At 41.8% G+C, this 21,075-nt stretch overlaps 1 protein-coding gene across 5 annotated transcripts in view; it reads right to left on the reverse strand.

The window, feature by feature from the left end:
• Positions 1-21,075, reverse strand: part of LOC132379907 (uncharacterized) — a 41,807-nt gene that overhangs the window by 10,394 nt on the left and 10,338 nt on the right. For 4 of the 5 annotated variants that reach the window (XM_059948236.1, XM_059948262.1, XM_059948255.1 and 1 more), the window contains exons 8-14: positions 20,160-20,201; positions 12,246-12,536; positions 10,113-10,239; positions 9,949-9,980; positions 1,994-2,120; positions 1,830-1,861; positions 466-591 (exon numbers count right to left, since the gene is read on the reverse strand). In XM_059948236.1, coding sequence (XP_059804219.1) covers positions 466-591; positions 1,830-1,861; positions 1,994-2,120; positions 9,949-9,980; positions 10,113-10,239; positions 12,246-12,536; positions 20,160-20,201 — 777 coding nt within the window. The remainder of the gene's footprint in view (positions 1-465; positions 592-1,829; positions 1,862-1,993; positions 2,121-9,948; positions 9,981-10,112; positions 10,240-12,245; positions 12,537-20,159; positions 20,202-21,075) is intronic. The other variant, XM_059948247.1, reaches the window with a different exon arrangement.

Consider the following 21,075-nt stretch of genomic DNA (forward strand, 5'->3'; position numbering starts at 1 on the left):
AATGACCATTTTTTAATATTTTCCTTCCAAGTTACTCACTCTCTCAGTCTAATGTATAATAATTTTTACATTATTTCTGGGGCTAATTCTGGGAACCTTCCACCTCACAGCATTGAGAAACAGGTACACTCAGAGTGCAGAGATGAAGCAGGTGACTCAGCACTCTCTCAGGGGCAATGACAATGCCATTCTACAAATGAATAAAGAAAAAGCCACTGTCTGGTAGCTCACATGATCAGTCTGATGTGTTTAATGTTAATCCTGTAATATTATGTTTACATTTGATCTCCAAAACAAGCTGGCATGGAATTATGGAGAGCTAAGTAAATAAAGTTCAGTCTCAGCTCCTATAGTGATCTTGTACTTTATGAATGGGATGATTAACCTCCAACAACATAATCAGATCCTTTTGTGTGAGGTATAATGCTGCTTTAGACAACTTTTCATTCTGTTCTTAATTTTTACCTGTTCAACATTTTCATCATTAAAATTGTACCAGTCATCAGAGTCTGATTTGATTTCAGCATAATAGTGGCCACTTCCATAGCTTCCCATGTGGTGCCATATTGCAAACAATTCATACCTTTTATCCTAAAGCAGAGAAATGCAACAGAAAGATATTGTTAATTTTAGTTTCTTTGCACTGGCCAGTCATTTACATTTACACCTCTGATAAATTGAGCAAACAGTTAAATTTGATGCTATCAAGCAGACAAGACAATTTCAACATTTTCCTGTCAGGGACGTGACTTCTTTACCACGATACAAGGATGACCAATCGGAAAATGGGCTATTTTTCTTAGAAGTACTGGCCAAATTTCTGCTAAAAGATGAAATTGAATACAGAAAATGTTGTGAGTACTCAGCAGGTCAGGCAGCATCTGAAGAAAGAGAAAGAGTGAATGTCTCAGAGTCTGTGCCCTGAGAGGGCACAGTTTTAAGGTGCTTGGAAGTAGGTACAGAGGAGATGTCAGGTGTAAGTTGTTTTTACACAGAGAGTGGTGAGTGCGTGGAATGGGCTGCCAGTGACGGTGGTGGAGGCGGATACGATAGGGTCTTTTAACAGATTCCTAGATAGGTACATGGAGCTTATAAAAATAGAGGGCTATGGGTAACCTTAAGTAATTACTAAAGTAAGTACGTTTGGCACAGCATTATGGGCTGAAGGACCTGTATTGTGCTGTCGGTTTTCTATGTTTCAGATCAAAGTGTTTGATCGACCTGAAATATTAACCCAGTTTCTCTTAACATAGCTGTTTCCTAACCTATTCAATATTTTCAGTTTTTTCAATATTTATTTCAGATTTGTGGTACTTTGTTTTAGGATTTTTGCTGAAGAATACTTGAAAGAATGTAAAATTTTCTTACAGATGATGTCATTTACACAAGATTTCCACAACTCTTGACTCAGAGTTCAACATGAATTTTTACCTTTACCTTTATCCATGTACAAGACTATGTAATTGTCTTAGCCTGAAAATATTTCTTCTTAAGTGAAAATAATAAAGATATTATGCTTGGAAAACAGCTAAAAAAAATCCTTGTTTGCTCAGACTGGCAATCACAAATGCCTGGTTTCAGAACCAAAAGAAATCTCAAAGAGAAAGAGCCGTGAGACAGCAGCAGTGCAGCTGCCTCACAGCCCCAGTAACATTGGTGGGAAAGTGGCTTAAAATTACTCAAATTTGTTGAATTGATCCAGCGTGGATGGATTTCAGTGACTTGGTGACTGTGGGAGAAAGGATCAATTATAGGAAGAACTTTGAATGGTTCATTAAAGACAAGGCAGAAGAGGACTTGCTCATGTTCAATATTTTCTGTTTCCTTACCTCTTGTCCAGTTGAAACTTGCTGTGAGTGATCTAAAGGAGAGAATGAATAGAACACATCAGAAGAGTTTATGAACATTACCACATGGTCAGTCATGTTTCTTGCAGCTGGTGCTCGAGCCCACCAGCCGTGCTGATGCTTTGTGCCTGCAGCTTCCAACGTACCTTGAGGGGTTGCAGGGTTTCTTCCTGTAATGTCCACAGAATCTTCCTGCTTCACTTCTTGTGTTTGAACAGGTGTTTCTTCATCTTTCACAACATCCACATGCCAATCATTCTGGGCATCATTCACCTGTGTGAGAGCATGAAATAAAAGAAAGCAGGATATTAATTTTTCAATAATGGGACAGAGTCCCTGAACAGAGATGTCCTGGAGTGCAATCCAATGCCAGCCACAAAAGCTGTCCACTTTCCAGGTGAGCAGCCAGTATTGTAACAGCAACAGGCAGGAGTAGGGGTCTGCAGAGGGAAACCACGTAAGATGCCAGGGCCAGATGACATTCCAGGCCGAGTACTCAGAGAGTGTGCACATCACCTCACTGACACCTTCATGGATATCTTCAACAATTCACTCCTCCAGGCTGCTGACCCCCCATGAGCTTCAAATCCGCAACCATTATCCATACCAAAGTACTCTCCACCTTAGAACTAACCAACTACTGACCGGTGGCACTGATGCCAGTAATCATGAAGTGCTTTGAACAGCTGGTATTGGCACATATCAAAACTCCACTCCTGCCATACTAGTCATTCATCACGATGCGCATTAACAGAATTGCTCCACAACTGATGCCACAGCATCTGTCATGCCACCAGCCCTGGCACACCGAGAAAACAAGGACACGTATGTCAGAATGCAGTTTCCAAATCCCAGTTCAGCATTCAACACTATGGGCTCAACGATGTTGGTGAACAAACTCCTACTCATTGGACTATAAATATCACTGGGAAGCAGGGTCTGGGACGTCCTGACCAACAGACCTCAGATAGTCAGGATACACAATGCTCTTCCCTTCCAATTATCCTCAACATGAGTGCCACCCAGGATAATGCGCTGAGCCCATCGCTCTACCTCCCGCCGGCTGGTGGCTTAGTGGCCACATACCAAGACATCCTTCTTTAAATAAGGCAATAAATGCCCGATATTCCTACATTAGTTGGTTGTTGTTTTACCTAGCCTGGAAATTTTCTCATCTCATCTCAAAAATATGTTGTGGCCTTTGAGGTAGTTATGTGACCATAACGGATGCTGCGTAGATCGGTGTTGACTGCATCACTGATTTATTTAGAGATCGAACAATTCTCAGGGCCGCCAGGAGAAACCTCATCGTAGGCATCAAGTGGGCAATGAGAGCCTTCGCACAAAACATTCAGGAACACATGTCCAGTACCGAACCCTGGCATATGTTGCTGATCACGAAGGGCAGTACTGACTAGACAAGGAAAAACTGCACTGACTTCATCAGTGATGGCTCCCTCCCTGACACTCCAGCAACTTTATTGCACGCTTTGAGACAGGAGTCACAACATCGGCCATGGAAGGTAATACTCTTCCAGGTGAGCAGCCACTCTCTGTAACAGCAACAGATGCAACAAGAGCTCTGCAGAGTCAAACTCCGTAAGGTGGCTGGCCCAAACAATATTCCATGCTGAATACTCAGGGACTGTACATAGCAGCTCACTGACACCTCATGAGTATCTTCAACTCATCACTCATGCAGTCTGCTGCCCCCACATGCTTAAAATCAGGCACCGTCATCCCTGAACCAAAGAAATCTACACCTGCAGAACTAACTAGTGGCACAGTCACCAGTAATCATGAAGCACTCTGAATGACTGGCAATGGCACATCTCCAACCCACCATTCCTGCAACATTAGACATTCACAGAACCACTTTACAACAGATACCACAGCATCTGTCATGCACCTGGCCCAGATACTGTCACCAGGTTCAGATATGACCCATGTGCAGATTGAGAGACACTGAAGTGGGTCGATATTAAACAGATTTTACTGCGAACAGTGTTAAATGGAAGAGAAAACAAGAAACGCTAGGCCAAACAGAGCAGTGAACTAAAACTGTCAAATGGAAAATGAAGCCTACAGTGCATCTGAAAAGAACAACTAAATAGAAAACAAATACCACTAATCTGCAGAGTCAGTTGACTCGACAGTCCAATTTCTCAGGCAAGGCCGAATGCAAGCAGACAGCGAAGTGTTGCTATGCTATGACCAAGTCTCAACAAATACTATAATGGAATGAATGGAGATAAATACTATCACAATGAAATAATATGTAGCTGACGCATATTCACAAGTGCAATTGCCGTATTCACTGTGCTGCCGAATCTGTGGTTGTGACAGGGTCCTCCTCTCCAGCTGCAGCACCTAAGGTGCCACAGACCCGTGCACGTTGGAAGTCCCAGATGAGGGACTTGTCGAAGATGTCCTTCAGTGATGCTGGTAGATAAGTTCCATGGTGTGCACTGCCAATATCGGAGCCAAAGACTTCCATGTAGAGACAGAAACAAGAGCTTATGCAGAGGTAGCTCGACGAAGTGACACTGGGAGACAGATCATTCTCAGTGAGGACCCTCCGATTTGAGCTAATCAGGCACCTGCTTCAACAATAAAATCAACAGAGAATCTGTTGAGCCTAGCAGAATAAACCTAACAGAAAGCACCAGGAAACTACATTACATAGAGCGAGTCGTTTGAGAAAAACAAAGAATTCTTAAACCATTAATAACTGTTGTTAAGCTTCAATTAACTAATTCAGGTGCTCTAAAACCTCAAAGACCAATGCCCTCTGATGCCCTGAAGAAGACACTACATGAACTCCCTCCCTATAGCTGGTACCTGATGGCCCAGGAAGATCTGAAATCTCGAGATCTAGGGATGACTCAAGAGAACTGGGGAACTTAAGAGGGAGGCATGGGGAACCCCAATAGACTGAGAGACCGGGGATCCAGAGAGACCTAGGAATCCCAACAGACTGAGAAACCTGGGAAGTCCAACAGACTGAGATCAAGAAATTTCGGGTGGAACCGAGAGGGAGGCTTGGGAGTCCAAGAAGGGGAGGACATTGAAAAAACCTAAACACTTTGAATAAGCCTTGGAAACAATTGGAAAAATAAAAGCCTTGGGAACATAAAGAAAAGTCATTGGGAAAACTTGAAAACATGAAACTTGAAACCTAGAGAAGCAATCTTTTCAAATGTTGCTCAGTGCTTTACCTTTCACAATTTTTTCCAGAGGCAATTAGGATACACTCTCAATTTTACAGATCAAGACAGGTTTCTTTTATCACTAAGCTGGCTGGTTTTCTGTAGATCTGTTTAATTTGCTGCATGGAAGTTCAACTTTTCCAGTCTGTACCATGATTTTCATCAGGAGGCTAAAAATACTCCTGATAGGATTACTTTAATTGCAAATTTGCATCCTCCAGCGAGGGATTAGCAGGGCTCTACCAGAATTCATACTATTGACTTGAATGATGATTTGTTGAATCAATTGTTAAGCTTGCTTGAAGTGCTTATTTGTTAAGCAGACCTGAATCATGGGACCACAAAGCTAGGAACCAGGGTACGTGTGACTTCAAAAGCTTGGAATGGATACTGGAGCAAGTCTATGTCGACTAGAGAAGCTTGGAATGTAGAGTCAGGACATGCACTGAGAATAAAGTCACCCTCTCCTCAAGCCACCAATGTCAAAACGTCACTGTTCAAACTTCGCTGGGTCCATTACTTGGCAAGATCCTTCTGTCATGATAGAGACAGAAACAAGAGTTTATACATAGGAATTTCAACGGAACATTTATTCCTTGCCGAATCAGAATCTTCAGAGTCATTTGACTCGACAGTCTAATTTCTTAGGCAAGGCCGAACGCAAGCAGACAGCGAAGCTTTGCTGTGCTGCATCCAAGTCTTGATAAATACTATGACGGAATGAATGGAGTTAAATACTGTCACAATGAAATAATAATTAGCTATCATGTGCATATTCACAAGCGCAATTGGCGTTTCTACTGCATGCTGAATCACTGGTTGTGGGAGATACACATAGAAAACAAGAACACTGATGCCAGAATACTGTTTCTGGGTTTCAGTTCAGCATTCAACATTATTGTTCCACAGACCTTGGTGAAGAAACTCTGACTCCTCAGTCTAAAAATACCACTGTGCAACTGGGTGTTGGTCTTCCTGACTAACAGACCTCAGATAGTCAGGATGTACAAGTGCTCCTCCCTCAGCATCATCCTCAACACAGGGGCCTCCAGGGCATTTGCTGTACACACTGCTCACACATGACTACAAACCCAAACCCCGATGTCATCACATAGTCATGTTCACTGATGACATGACAGTGGTGGGGCTCATCACCAACAACAATGCGACAGCCTAAAGAGAAGAGGTAGAAGAGCTTGAGGCCTAGTACCAGGCAAACAACATCTTCCTCAATGTCAATGAGACAAAGGAGATGGTTATTTACTCCAGGAGAACTCACACCCCTCTTTACAGTGACAGCATAGCAGTGGAACTGTGAGCAGTTCTAATCTCCTGGGAGTTCAGATCCTGCACAGGCTCTCATGGTCCCAGAACATATCCTATACTATTATGAAAGCTCACCAATGCCTTGACTGTCTGAGGAGGCTGAAGAGAGCTGGACTATGCACATCTACACATACGGCATTCTACAGATCGACAGAAAATTGCTTCCTAATTTCTTGCAATACTGCATTGTAAGCAAGCTGCAACATGGCAGACAGGAGGACTCCACAACGAGTAGAGAAATTTGTCCAACACATCTCCTACACCAGCCTACCCACCATCAAGGTTATTTATCGAGAAAGGTGTGGAAAAGGGTTCCCACCCACCCTCCTCATGCATTGCTTGTCCTATTCCCATCAGGGTGTGGTGAATTATCACCACCCCAGAACCACCCGACTCATTTACTTACCCTAAGCAGCAAGGCTAATCAACACCTCCACCAATGCTTCCACACCTCCCACCAACCTATTTTATCGTTTCCTGTCAGGACCCCTTATGTATAGACACTCCAGTGCCTAGCACCACTTTAAGGACATACAATTAATCTATATAAGCTGTCTTGGGTATTTATATTTATTGTGTTTTTATTATTATATCCTTTACATTACAGCACAGTACAGGCCCTTCAGCCCTCCATGTTGTGCCAACCCATATAATCCTTTAAAAAAAAGTACTAAACCCACACTACCCCATAACCCTTTTTTTTTCATCCAAGTGCCTGTCCAAGAGGCTCTTAAATACCCCTAATGTTTTAGCCTCCACCACCATTCCTGGCAAGTCATTCCAGGCACTCACAACCCTCTGTGTAAAAAACTTACCCCTGATGTCTTCCTTAAAGTTCCCTCCCTTAATTTTGTACAAATGCCCTCTGGTGTTGCTGTTGGTGCCCTGGGAAACAAGTACTGACTATCCACCATATCTATGCCTCTCATAATCTTGTAAGAACTCTATCAAGTCCCCTCTCATTCTTCTACGCTCCAAAGAGAAAAGTACCAGCTCTGCTAGCCTTGCTTCACATAACTCGTTCTCCATACCAGGCAACATCCTGGTAAATCTCCTCTGCACCCTCTCCATAGCTTCCACATCCTTCCTATAATGAGGTGACCAGAATTGAACACAATATTCTAAGTGCGGTCTCAACAGAGATTTGTAGAGTTGCAACAAGACCTCTCTACTCTTGAACTCAATCCCCCTGTTAATGAAGCCTAGCATCCCATAGGCCTTCTTAACTACCCTATCAACCTGTGCAGTGACCTTGCGGGATGTATGGATTTGAACCCCAAGGTCCCTTTGTTCATCCACACTCTTAAGTAACTGACCATTAATCCTGTACTCAGTCTTCTGGTTTGTCCTTCCAAAATGCATCACCTCACACTTGTCCAGATTGAACTCCATCAGTCATTTTTCTGCCCAACTCTGCAGCCTGTCTATATCCTCTTGTAATCTTCGACAACCTGCAGTTCCATCCACAACTCCTCCGATCTTCGTGTCATCACCCATCCTTCCGACTCTACATCCAGGTCATTTATAAAAATCACAAATAGCAGGGGTCCCAGGACAGATCCCTCCGGCACTCCATTAGTCACTGACCTCCAGACAGAGTACTTTCCTTCCACAACTACCCTCTGCTTTCTTTCTTTAAGCCAATTTTTTATCCAAACAGCTAAGGTTCCACTTATCCCATGCCTCATGACTTTCCGAATGAGTCTCCCATGAGGGACCTTGTCAAATGCCTTGCTAAAGTCCATGTAGACCACATCCACTGCCCTACCCTCATCATTGGATAAGGTATCGGATCCACAGAAACAATTAGTCATTCTGCTTTATACCTTTACATTGGAAATGAAACTGAATAGTATTGAACCTTTATGGCTCAAATGTGATTAACACCAACTCCAAAATATATTTGGAAAAGTACATCTAACACAAGTGCAGTGCCGTGGACTAAATAGGAAGGTGTATTTTTCTGCACTCTCATTTTGAAAACCAATGTAAAATGCACAAAATTTGAATGATCTCTACATTAAATGCTGAATGCAGTAACAGCAATGCTGAAAAGAGTCAACAATATATGCCGTATCTGAGGAAAGTTAACTGTTAACATTTGTGCTCTGATACCCTCAGCCAGGACTGCAAAATGGAGCAAACATATTCACTTCCAGCTGCAAAAAGTTGGCAGATGAATGCAGAAAACTTAGGAATATTTTGGGTCGGTTACAACTGAGATAATGTGGCTTTGGGAACGTGATTACTCTTCTCCAGGGTGGAGACAGAGAGTATTGTGGCCTTGTGTCAAGACATCAATGTCAATAGAACAAAGGATATGAACATTCACTGCAGGAAGTGGGGCTGAGAATATTCCGCTGTTGGCATTAATGATGCCAAAATGGAGGTGATTGAGGGCTTAAAGATCCTAAACGTAAATGCAGTGGATTTCGGTTAATTGGACTATCAGTTAATCGGGACAGAAGCTTATATGGGACAATTCTGAAAGAACAAAAACTAATCAAAGTAGTAGCTAGGATTCTCATTATTTCTTTGGTACACTCTGCTGCTTAATCGGGGCAGGAGACTGTTGTCGAATAATTTCTAACAAGTGTCAAATGCGGGCACTTGTGTGGTCATTAGACACTATACCATGCTTAGTACAAACAGTATTTGAATACTGTCCGTTACATGGACATGTTGAAAAAGTAGTGAATTTTGTCACTAACAGTTGGTGAGAGATAAGGAACAAGTCAATTATAAACTGTTTTGCTCCATGATGTTTCAAGCATCGAGGCCTGGAGATTCCAGAAACGGCCGAGAGTGTTCATGAAATAATTTCAACCACTTGAGAAAGTTAACTATGCAGAACTTGAAGGCATTGACAATCATTTTGAATCTTGTAATGAAACCGAAGATTTCAAGAATGCAATTGTTAAAAGCAGTGTGTGAAGGCCATCCATTATCTACACGAGGAAACGTCGCTGATTTTGATCACTTACAGTCAAACAAAAGAACATGTACACTGGATAAATTTTTGTATTGATGACGATTATGAACCAATACAGTTTTGTGACATTGCAATAGTATTGACAGCTGTTCTGTGTTTCATTAAATTACATAATACATCACTATTTTAAACTGTAGTTTGTCTTACCAAATAATTTTTAATGATTTTCATGAAATGCACGCTAATTGAGACAGCCGCTCAAATGGGCAAATATATATTGTTCCCAAACTGCCCCAATTACCAAAAGTCACAACTCCAGGACACTGATCACTGATTAAGATCTCTCGTGCTATTGCATGGAATTAGCATACACTCTGCATGGGAATCACTGGGCACTCTGGTTTACTCCCACAGTCCAAGGATATGCTGGCAGTCAGCTTAATTGGCTTCTGTAAATTACCCATGTGTAAGTGACATAAAATTGCTCTGATTTTCTAAATTGATCCAGCCTTTATGGACTTTAGAAACTTGGTGACTGTGGGAGAAAGAATCGATTATAGCCAGGTCTTTGAGGGTATATTAAAGAAAAAGTAGAAGAGCACTTCTTCATGTTAAATAGTTGCTGTTTCCTTACCTCTTGTTCTGTGGAAATTTGCTGTGAGTGATCTAAAGGAGAGAATGAATAGAACACATCAGAGGAGTTTATGAATATTCCCACGTGGTCAGTCATGTTTCTTGCAGCAGGTGCTCGAGCCCACCAGCCGTGCTGATGCTTTGTGCCCGCAGCTCCCAACGTACCTTGAGGGGTCTCAGGATTTCTTCCTGTAAACACCACAGAATCTTCCCGATTCACTTCTTGATGTTGAACAGTTGTTCCTTCGTCCTGCACAACATCCACAGGGGTATCATTTTGGGCATTATTCACCTGTGTGAGAGCATGAAAGACAGAAAGCAGTATATTAATTTTTCAATAATGGGACAGAGTCCCTGAATAGGGATGTCCTGCTCACTCACAGTTTATCTCAGGGATGTTCATTTGCCTGTGTGCAGCGCTCCAGGTTTCTGATATAATCCATTTTCCAATGCACTCAGTACATTGACCAACACATACTTCTTTAAATAAGGCAATAAATGCCCGATATTCCTACATTCATTGGTTATTGTTTTACTTAGCCTGGAAATTTTCTCATCTCATCTCAAAAATATGTTGTGGCCTTTGAGGTAGTTATGAGACCATAACGGATGCTGCGTAGATAGGTGTTTTATTTAGAGATTGAACTGATTTATTTAGAGATTGAACAATTCTCAGGGCCATCAGGAGAAACCTCATCGTAGGCATCAAGTGGGCAATGAGAGCCTTCGCACAAAACGTTCAGGAACAGCTGTCCAGTACCGAACCCTGGCATATGTTGCTGATCACGAAGGGCATTACTGACTACACAAGGAAAAACTGCACTGACTTCACCAGTGATGGCTCCCTCCCTGACACTCCAGCAACTTTATTGCATGCTTTGAGACAGGAGTCACAACATCGGCCATGGACGGTAATACTCTTCCAGGTGAGCAGCCAGTCTCTGTAACAGCAACAGATGCAACAAGGGCTCTGCAGATTCAAACTCCATAAGATGGCTGACCCAAAAGATATTCCATGCTGAATACTCAGGGACTGTACATAGCAGCTCACTGACACCTCATGAGTATCTTCAACTCATCACTCATCCACTCTGCTACTCCCACATACTTCAAATCAGCCACCATCTTCCCTGAACCAAAGAAATCCACACCTGCAGAACTAAATAGTGGCACAGTCACCAGTAATCATGAAGCACTCTGAATGACCGGCAATGGCACATCTCCAACCCACCATTCCTGCAACATTAGACATTCACAGAACCACTTTACAACAGATACCACAGCATCTGTCATGCACCTGGCCCGGATACTGTCACCAGGTTCAGATAGGGCCCAAGTGCCGAGTGAGAGACACTATACCCATGCTTAGTGCAAATAGTTTTTAAAATAGTGACTGTTATGTGCACTTTTGTTGAAAAAACACTGATCTTTGTCATTGACAGTTGGCAGGAAATAAGGAGCAAGTCAATAATGAAAGGTTTTGCTCACTGATGTCTCAAGTATTCAGGCCTGGAGATTCCAGAAATGGCTGGGAGTGGAAATGAAATAATTTCACTTCTTCAGAATGTCAAGAACTGCACAGAATTTGAAGGTATTGCCAATCATTTTTCACATTGTAATGAAACCGAAGATTTGAAGAATGCAATTGTTAGAAGCAGTGTGTGAATGCCATCCACTATCTATGTGAGGAAACATCACTGATTTTGCTCACTTACAGTCAGTCAAAAGAACACGTACACTGGATAAATTTTTCTGTTGAAAACTATTAGGGACCAATACAGTTTTGTAGCATTGCAATAGTATTGATGGCTATTCTCTGTTTCATTAAAATACATCATTTGTTACTATTTTAAATCGTAGTTTGACTTTTCGATTCCTTTTTAACGATTTTCATGAAATGTCCGCTAATTGGGTCAGCCGCTCAAATGGGCAAATATGTATTTTTCCCAAACTGCCCCAATTACCAAAAGTCACAGCTCCAGTGACACTGATCACTGATTAAGATCTCTCGTGCTATTGCATGGAATTAGCATACACTCTGCACGGGAATCACTGGGCACTCTGGTTTACTCCCACAGTCCAAGGATATGCTGGCAGTCAGCTTAACTGGCTTCTGTAAATTACCCATGTGTAAGTGACATAAAATTGCTCAGATTTTCTAAATTGATCCAGCCTTTATGGACTTTAGAGACTTGGTGACTGTGGGAGGAAGAATTGATTATAGCATTGATTTTCAGCATTTATTAAAGAAAATGTAGAAGAACACTTGTCCATGTTCAATATTTCCTGTTTCCTTACCTCTTGTCCTGTTGAACCTTGCTGTGAGTGATCTAAAGGAGAGAATGAATTGAACACATCGGAAGAGTTTATGAATATTCCCACGTGGTCAGTCATGTTTCTTGCAGCAGGTGCTCGAGCCCACCAGCCATGCTGATGCTTTGTGCCCGCAGCTCCCAAAGTACCTTGAGGTGTCTCAGGATTTCTTCCTGTAAGCACCACAGAATCTCCCCGACTCACTTCTTGATGTTGAGCAGGTGTTTCTTCGTCTTTCACAACATCCACATCAGAATCATTCTGGGCATTATTCACCTGAGTGAGAGAATGAAAGATAGAAATGGTATTAATTTTTCAATAATGGGACAGGGTCCCTTAACGGGGATGTCCTGATCACTCACAGTTTATCTCAGGGATGTTCATTTGCCTGTGTGCAGTGCTCCAGGATTCTGATATATTCCATGTTCCAATGCACTCAGTACATTGATTACTCTGACCAGCACGTAGTTCTGACATGTACGCCTGTCAGCAGTATCGACAGAGCACGACAAACTATATAGAAGTACAGAAGGGAAAAGCGGAATGGCCACTGGCACGAGTAGGTCAGTGTAAAGTAGAAACAGCAGGTTTTGACTCAGAGGCTTTTTAAGCATCTGTTAATGTTTCCTTTTTTGTTTTTTATCTCACTTATTGTACCAATTAAATGCTTTGGTGTGTTCTTCGTGCCAGATGTTAGAGAACGGGGAGTCCTAGAGTCTCCAGGGAGCTACATCTGCATGAAGTGCATCCGGCTGCAGCTCCTTGAAGAGTGTGTTAGGTATCTGGATCAGCAACTGGAAGACCTTCGGCTTCTACATGAGAGTGAGGAGATAATTGATTAAAACTACAGTGAAGTAGTCATCCCGAAGTTGCAGGAGGCGAGTAGCTTGGTGATTGTCACGAGAAATGGAAATAGACAGTGAGAGCAGAGCACACCTGCGGCCATTTCCCTCAAATATAAGGTACTTACGTGGGGGATGACTCATGTTAGAATGCCACAGCGACTGGGTTACAGGGAAAAAGGCAGAAGAAGAGAGCGGTAGTGATAGAGGACTCAGTGGTGAAGGGGACAGACAGGAGATTGTGTAGACGTGAATGAGACACCCGGATAGTATGTTGCCTCCCAGATGCCAGGGTCAGGGATGTCTCAGATCACGTCCAGAATATTTTGGAGAGCAGTCAAATGTCTTGGTACATATTGGTACCAAAGACATAGGAAGGAAAAGCAAAGAGGTCCTGAAAAGAGAATTTAGAGAGCTTGGTAGAAAGCTGAGAAGCAGGACCTCCTGGGTAGTAATTTCTGAATTGCTGCCTGTGCCGCACGCCAGTGACGGTAGAACAGGACAATCTGGCAGATAAATATGTTGCTGAAAAGCTGGTGCATGAGGCAGGACTTCAGGTTCTTGGATCATTGGGATCTCTTCTGGAGTCCAGTTCAAAAGTGACCTGAACCCAAGGGGGACCAATATTCTTGTAGGCAGGTTTGTTAGAGCTGATGGGGAGGGTTCAAACTAATTTTGCAGGTGGGAAAGGACGGATGGTAAAAAAGTAAAGATAAGCATGCAGTCAGACTGTCAGGAAGGGCAGGCAGGTGATGGGACTTAGTTGCAGCCAACAGGCTGAGTATCAAAACATTAGGGATGCAGAATCAGAAAGGACAGCAAACAAGGTACTCAAGGTGATGTATCTAAATGCACGGAGTATAAAGTGGATGACCTTCTTGTAGTACTGCAGATTACCAGGTATGATGTGTAGCCGTCACTGAATTGTGGCTGAAGGATGGTTGTAGTTGGGAGCTGAATGTTCTAAGTTAAACGTTACATCAGAGGGATAGGAAGGTCAGCAGACGGGGTGGTGTGGCTCTACTTGTAAACATAAAACATAGAATAGTACAGCACAGTACAGGCCCTTCGGCCCACAATGTTGTGCTGAACTTTAAACCCACCCTCCCATATAACCTCCCCCCACCTTAAATTCCTCCATATACCTGTCTAGTAGTCTCTTAAATTTCACTAGTGTATCTGCCTCCACCACTGACTCAGACAGTGCATTCCACGCACCAACCACTCTCTGATTAAAAAACCTTCCTCTAATATCCCCCTTGAACTTCCCACCCCTTACCTTAAAGCCATGTCCTCTTGTGTTGAGCAGTGGTGCCCTGGGGAAGAAGCACTGGCTGTCCACTCTATATATTCTGCTTAATATCTTGTATACCTCTATTATGTCTCCTTTCATTCTCCTTCTCTTCAAAGAGTAAGGCCCTAGCTCTCTTAATCTCTGATCATAATGCATACTCTCTAAACCAGGCAGCACCCTGATAAATCTCCTCTGAACCCTTTTCAATGCTTCCACCTGCTTCCTAACATAGGGAGGCGAACAGAACTGGACACAGTACTCCAACTGTGACCTAACCAGAGTTTTATAGAGCTGCATCATTACCTCTTGACTCTTAAGCTCTATCCCTCGACTTATGAAAGCTAACACCCCATAAGCTTCCTTAACTACCCTATTTACCTGTGAGGCAACTTACAGGGATCTGTGGAGATGTACTCCCAGATCCCTCTGCTCCTCCACTCTACCAAGTATCCTGCCATTTACTTTGTACTCTGCCTTGGAGTTTGTCTTTCAAAAGTGTACCACCTCACACTTCTCCGGGTTGAACTTCATCTGCCACTTCTCAGCACACTTCTGCATCCTATCAATGTCTCTCTGCAATCTTCGACAATCCTCTACATTATCCACAACATCACCAACTTTTGTGTCATCTGCAAACTTGCCAACCCACCCTTCTAGCCCAATTCCAGGTTGTTAATAAAAATCGCAAAAAGTAGAGGTCCCAAATCTGATCCTTGTGGGACACCACTCATCACAACCCTCCAATCCGAATGTATTCCCTGCATCACAACCCTCTGCTTTCTGCAGGCCAATTCTGAATCCACCTGGCCAAACTTCCCTGGATCCCATGCCTTCTGACTTTCTGAATTTGTCTACAGTGTGGAACCTTGTCAAATGCTTTACTAAAATCCATGTAGATCACATCCACTATACTACCCTCATCTATATGCCTGGTCACCTCCTCAAAGAACCCTATCAGGCTTGTTAGACACGATCTGCCCTTCACAAAGCCATGCTGACTATCCCTGATCAGACCATGATTCTCTAAATGCCCATAGATCCCATCTCTAAGAATCTTTTCCAACAGCTTTCCCACTATAGATGTAAGACTCACTGGTCTATAATTACCTGGACTATCCCTACTACCTCTTATGAACAAGGGCACAACATTTGCCTCCCTTCAATCCTCCGGTACCATTCTTGTGGACAATGAGGACATAAAGATCCTAGCCAGAGGCTCAGTAATCTCTTCCCTTGCCTCATGGAGCAGCCTGGGGAATATTTTGACTGCCCTAGGGATTTATCCATCCTAAGGTATTTTAACAACTCCAAAACCTCCTCTCCCTTAATATCAACATGCTCTGGAACATCAACCTCACTCACCTTGTCCTCACCATCATCAAGTTCCCGGTCATTGGTGAAACCGAAGAGAAATATGAAAGCAAGCTAACAAATAATATCAAATTGGATAGTAAAAGTTTATGTTAAGAATAAAAAAGAGCAGATATAGGACTGCTTGAAAATGAGGCAGGAAAAATAATAACAGGGGACCAGGAGATGGCTGCTGAACTATAATAAGTATTTTGCATCAGTCTTCACTGTGGAAGACACTAGCAGTATGCCTGATGTTGTTGTGTGTGAAGGTAGAGAAGTGGGTGCAGTTACTGTTACAAGAGAAAAGGTGTTCAAAAAGTTGAAATACCTAAAGGTTTTTAAGTCACCCAGACCAGAGGAACTGCATCCTAAGATTCTTAAAGAGGTAGCATTAGATATTGTAGTGTCATTATAAATGATCTTTCAAAAGTCATTAGACTCTGGCATGGTGCCAGGGGACTGGTAAGTTGTAAATGTCACTCCACTCTTTAAGGAGGAAGGCAGTAGATAGGAAATTATAGACCAGTTAGTTAGCTGAACCTCAGTGGATGGGAAGATGTTGGAGTCAATTGTTAAGGATGAGGTGATGGAGTACTTTGTGACACAGGACTAGATAATACAAAGTCAGTATGGTTTCCTTCAGGGAAAATCCTGCCTGATGAACCTGTTGGAAGTCTTTGAGGAGATTACAAGTTGGATAGATAAAGGGGGTGCTATGGCTGCTGTATATTTGTACTTTCAGGAGGCCTTTGACAAGGTGCCACACATGAGGGTGCTTACCAAGTTAAGAGCCCATGGTATTACAGGAATGTTACTAACATGATTAGAACATTAGTTGATTGATAGAAGGCAGTGAGTGGGAATAAAGGAATCCTTTTCTGGTTGTCTGCCAGTGACTAGTGGTGTTCTGCAGAGATCGGTGTTGGGACCACTTATTTTCATGCTATATATAAATGACATATGATGGAATAGATGGATTTGTTGCCAAGTTTGCAGATTATACAAAAATTGGTAGAGGGGCAGGTAGTATTGAGGAAACAGGTAGGATTCAGAAGGACTTAGATGGATTAGGAGAATGGGCAAGAAAGTGACAAATGAAATACAATGTTGGAAAATGTATGGTCATGCACATTGGTAGTAGAAATAAATGTGCAGACTATTTTCTAAATGAGGAGAAAACCCAGGAATCTGAGGTGCAGAGGGACTTGGGAGTCATTGTGCAGAACACCCTAAAGGTTAGCTTGCAGGTTGAGTCAGTGGGGAGGAAGGCAAATGCCATGTTAGCATTCATTTCCAGAGGTCTAGAATACAAGAGTAAGGATGTGATGCTGAAGCTTTATAAGGCACTGGTGAGGCCTCTCCTTGAGTATTGTGAACAGTTTTGGGCCCCTTATCTTAGAAAAGATGTGCTGGCATTGGAGAGGGTCCAGAGAAGGTTGACAAGGATGATTACAGGAATGAAAGGGTTATCATATGAGGGAATTTTGATGGCCCTGGGTCTGTACTCACTGGAATCCAGAAGGATTGGGGCGGGGGGGGGGGGGGGGGAATCTCATTTAAACCTTTCGAATGTTGAAAGGCCTAGACAGAGTGGATGTGGAAAGGATATTTCCCATGGGGGGATCGTCTAGGACAAGAGGACACAGCCTCAAGATAGAGGGACACTCTTTCAAAACAGAGATGCACAGAAATTTCTTTAGCCAAAGGGTGGTGAATTTGTGGAATTTGTTGCCACATGCAGCTGTGGAGCCCAAGTTTTTTGGTTCTATTTAAGGCAACAATTGATAGGCTTTTCATTGGACAAAGGTTATGGGGAGAAGACCGGGAACTGGGGTTGAGGAGGAGAAGAAAGAAGGATCAGCCTTGATTGAATGGCGGAGCAGACTTGATAGGCCAGATGGCCAAATTCTGCTCCTATGTCTTATGGTCTTCTCAACATGTCAATAATTGCCCAATATTCTACTATATTAGTTGATTAGTGTTTTACCAGTCTCGAAATCTTTTCATGTTTTCTCAAAAACATGTTGTAGCCATTGAGGTAGAAGAGATCCCTCACACCCTGCTCATGGACTGCTTATCCTCTTTGCATCAGGGTGAAGGCAACTTAACATCTATGCCAGGACCAGACTCAAAAACCTTTACTTTCCCCATGAAGCAAGGCTGGTCAACACCTCCACCCACTCACCAGTGCTTCCACACCTCCCACCACCACTACTGTATCATTTCCTGTCAGTCACCTCACGTACGGACACTCTTGTGCCTCGTGTCACTTGATGGACATACAATCAATTTATGTAAATAATTTCACCTGTGTACTTACATTTATTGCACTTTTTATGATATTCTTTATCTTGCTGTGTTTAATTTGTGCTATATCAGATCTGGAGCAATAATTATTTGTTCTTCTTTACACTTGTGTAGTGGAAGTAACATTAAACAATCATGAGTTTTGAATCTTTATGGTTCGAATGTGAATAAACACTAACACTTAAAAAATAGTTGAAAAAAAAACACAGATGCAGAAGCCTGATCTAGATGAGGAAGGCCTAATTTCCTGCAATCCGATGTGAAATCCAATGTAAAATGCACAAAATTTGAATGAGCACTAAATTAAATGCTTAATGTAGAAACAGCATTACTGAAAAGTGTCAACAATACATGCTGCATCTGAGGAAAGGTTAACTGTTAACATTTGTTCTCTGATACCCTTCGTCAGCACTGGAAAAGGGAGCAAACATAGTCATTTCCAGCTGCAAAAAGATGGCAAGAGAATGCAGAAAACTTGTAGAATATTTTGCATAGGTTGCAACCAACTGAGATAATAAGGCTTTGAGAATGAGATGACTGTTCTCCAGGGAGGAGATAAGAGATCATTGCGGCCATGAGTCAGGACATCAATGTCAATAGAATGAAAAAGGTGAATATTCACTGCAGGAAGTTGGGCTCAGAACATGCCACTGCTAGTATCAATGATGCTGTCATGGAGGAGGCTGAGAGCTTAAAGATCCTAAATGTGAATGCAATGGGTTCTCTTTGGTTATTTGAGTCATTATGCTGCTTAATTTTGGCAAGAGACTGTTGCCAGACTAGTGTGCTCTTGTGTGGCCACTGCATGCGACACCATGCTTCGAGTAAACTGTTTTAAAAATAGCATCAGCGGCATGTGCTTGTGTTCATAAAGCAGTGATTTTTGTCACTGACAGTTGGTGAGAAAGACACAGTAAGACAATTATGAACTGTGTGTGTTGCTGTGTATGGCTCAATCTGTCTGGATGTCATGCAAACAGAGGTGTATCACGATATGTCAGTGCATCTGAATTAGTAAATCAATTACCAGGCCTGCTGTGTATAGTCAGCAGGCATGTCTATGCTTATCAATGGAGAAAAAAATGAGACAATTAAAGACAGAAGATGAGGAACTATTCCTCAGGCTTGCAGGAGCCCTCACTGTAACAGCAAAGGTCAAAAGACAGTGTCAAAGCTTGGTTGGAAAAATTAAGTGGGAACAGAGAAGAGTTTCCTCAACATCCTGACCATTGGTGCTCAGTAAAGTGATCACCTTCTATGCATTTGCTTAAAATTTTACAAAGTGAACCCTATTGCTCACATGAATGTTGTGTACCAGAGTGGAAGAGATATGAAGCAGTGATTCACTAACTTTGGTACTACAGGTGTTTTTATGGGTGTCAACGTTCATCACTTTGTCAAAATACTAACACTGCCAAATGTAACCTGAATTAGATTGTCAAGTTATAATCAAACATTTCAAACATTAATACCTCATTACACTCCACAATTTTAGCCTGGTTAAGTGGTCAAAACCACTTTGCACCATTGCCAAAATGGTAGTGTGAGTGCACTTCAAGATTAATTTTGTTGCTAACTCATTTCTTCTGGGAAACACCAGTCAAGGTATAGAATATGCAAGTCTATATGCAGAAAAGTGGACTGGCAATTTAAACAGAATATTTACGATAAACTATATTCAAATATTAATTGCACATTAAGTATAAATCTAATTGGAGAATTATACAGATCACATATTCAGATTTTTAAGTATGTACATCCTACAGTGACCCAAGTACCATCACATCAAATGCAAAATACAGAGGCAATAGTTAGCTCATTGCAGGTGAAACAGTTCTCTTCCTCCACCCAACCCATGAACAAGACTGACACATCCAAGCTTACCAAAAATCTCCCTGAAAGAAAATTTTAGTTTTTCCATCCAATCACAATACTGCTAAAAGCCTCAAGATTTCTAATGGAAGAAAATCTTGGTCAATTATTCTTTAGATTTTCTATGTCCTTGATTGTCTTAAGCACCATAACATGGTGTTGTGTTACAGAACAGCATTCTCAGCTCCCCATTGACACAGTTAATGTAATACATTTATTTGCATGCCTTACCTTGTTCACTGTAAATTTTACATGCCATTCATTATGAACATCCTGTAAATAAAAGTAAACTTCAATTAAGGTATAAAATTAATGTGATTGTAAATATCAGGGGAAATTTTCAACTTTGTCACTGAATGTACCCTCAGATGAGAGCATCATGTGTCAGGTGCATTGTTTCTGTTAACTTCAGTGGCTAAACAGGTGCAACCAATGATCTCACATGGCAAATGCTGTGAAATCACAGTTAAGTGTGTTTTGTAACAGTCTTAACAACACAAGACAGACTGACAAGATCAAACATTGAAACCACACAATCTATCAGTGTCACAGTTTTGTTCTTTCTCACCTCTTATAGAGATCACATGGTTTCAGATATAATGCAGAATATGAGGATTGTGTTGCCCAGGTATCATAAATATTAAAGGCAGGCAAGATGGAGCAGTGTAGCTACAAATTCTAGCACCAAATGTATCAGAGCCATACATACATTATTAATAATTAGCCCAGTATAATAACTAGGTATTAGCCCAGTTCTACACCCTACCTAAAGCAAAGTGAACATTCAGAGAAAAATTGAAACACTCCAAACTCTGAGATAAAACTGAATATTAATTCTTATTAATATTTGATACATCAAATAATAAAATTCCAAATAAAACAAAACTAACAAGGAGTGGAAGAAACAACAGTAACTGGCTAAGAGTTACTGTTAACAATGAAGAAGTGTGGAAAACTAAAAAATTATACTGCAACGAACTACCCATAGTTACTTCCAACCATAATCCGGAACCTCGACAGAACAATGCTTTTTAATCCCCTGAGGTTGCTGAGTTAATCATATTATCCATACATTTGCACGATGCAAATGACAACATTCTGGAATGCACCACAATTTAAAATTCAATATTATTTTAAACTGCAGTAT

The sequence above is a fragment of the Hypanus sabinus genome, chromosome 2 (assembly GCF_030144855.1).
Source record: "Hypanus sabinus isolate sHypSab1 chromosome 2, sHypSab1.hap1, whole genome shotgun sequence".
In the NCBI taxonomy this organism is placed as follows: Eukaryota; Metazoa; Chordata; class Chondrichthyes; order Myliobatiformes; family Dasyatidae; genus Hypanus; species Hypanus sabinus.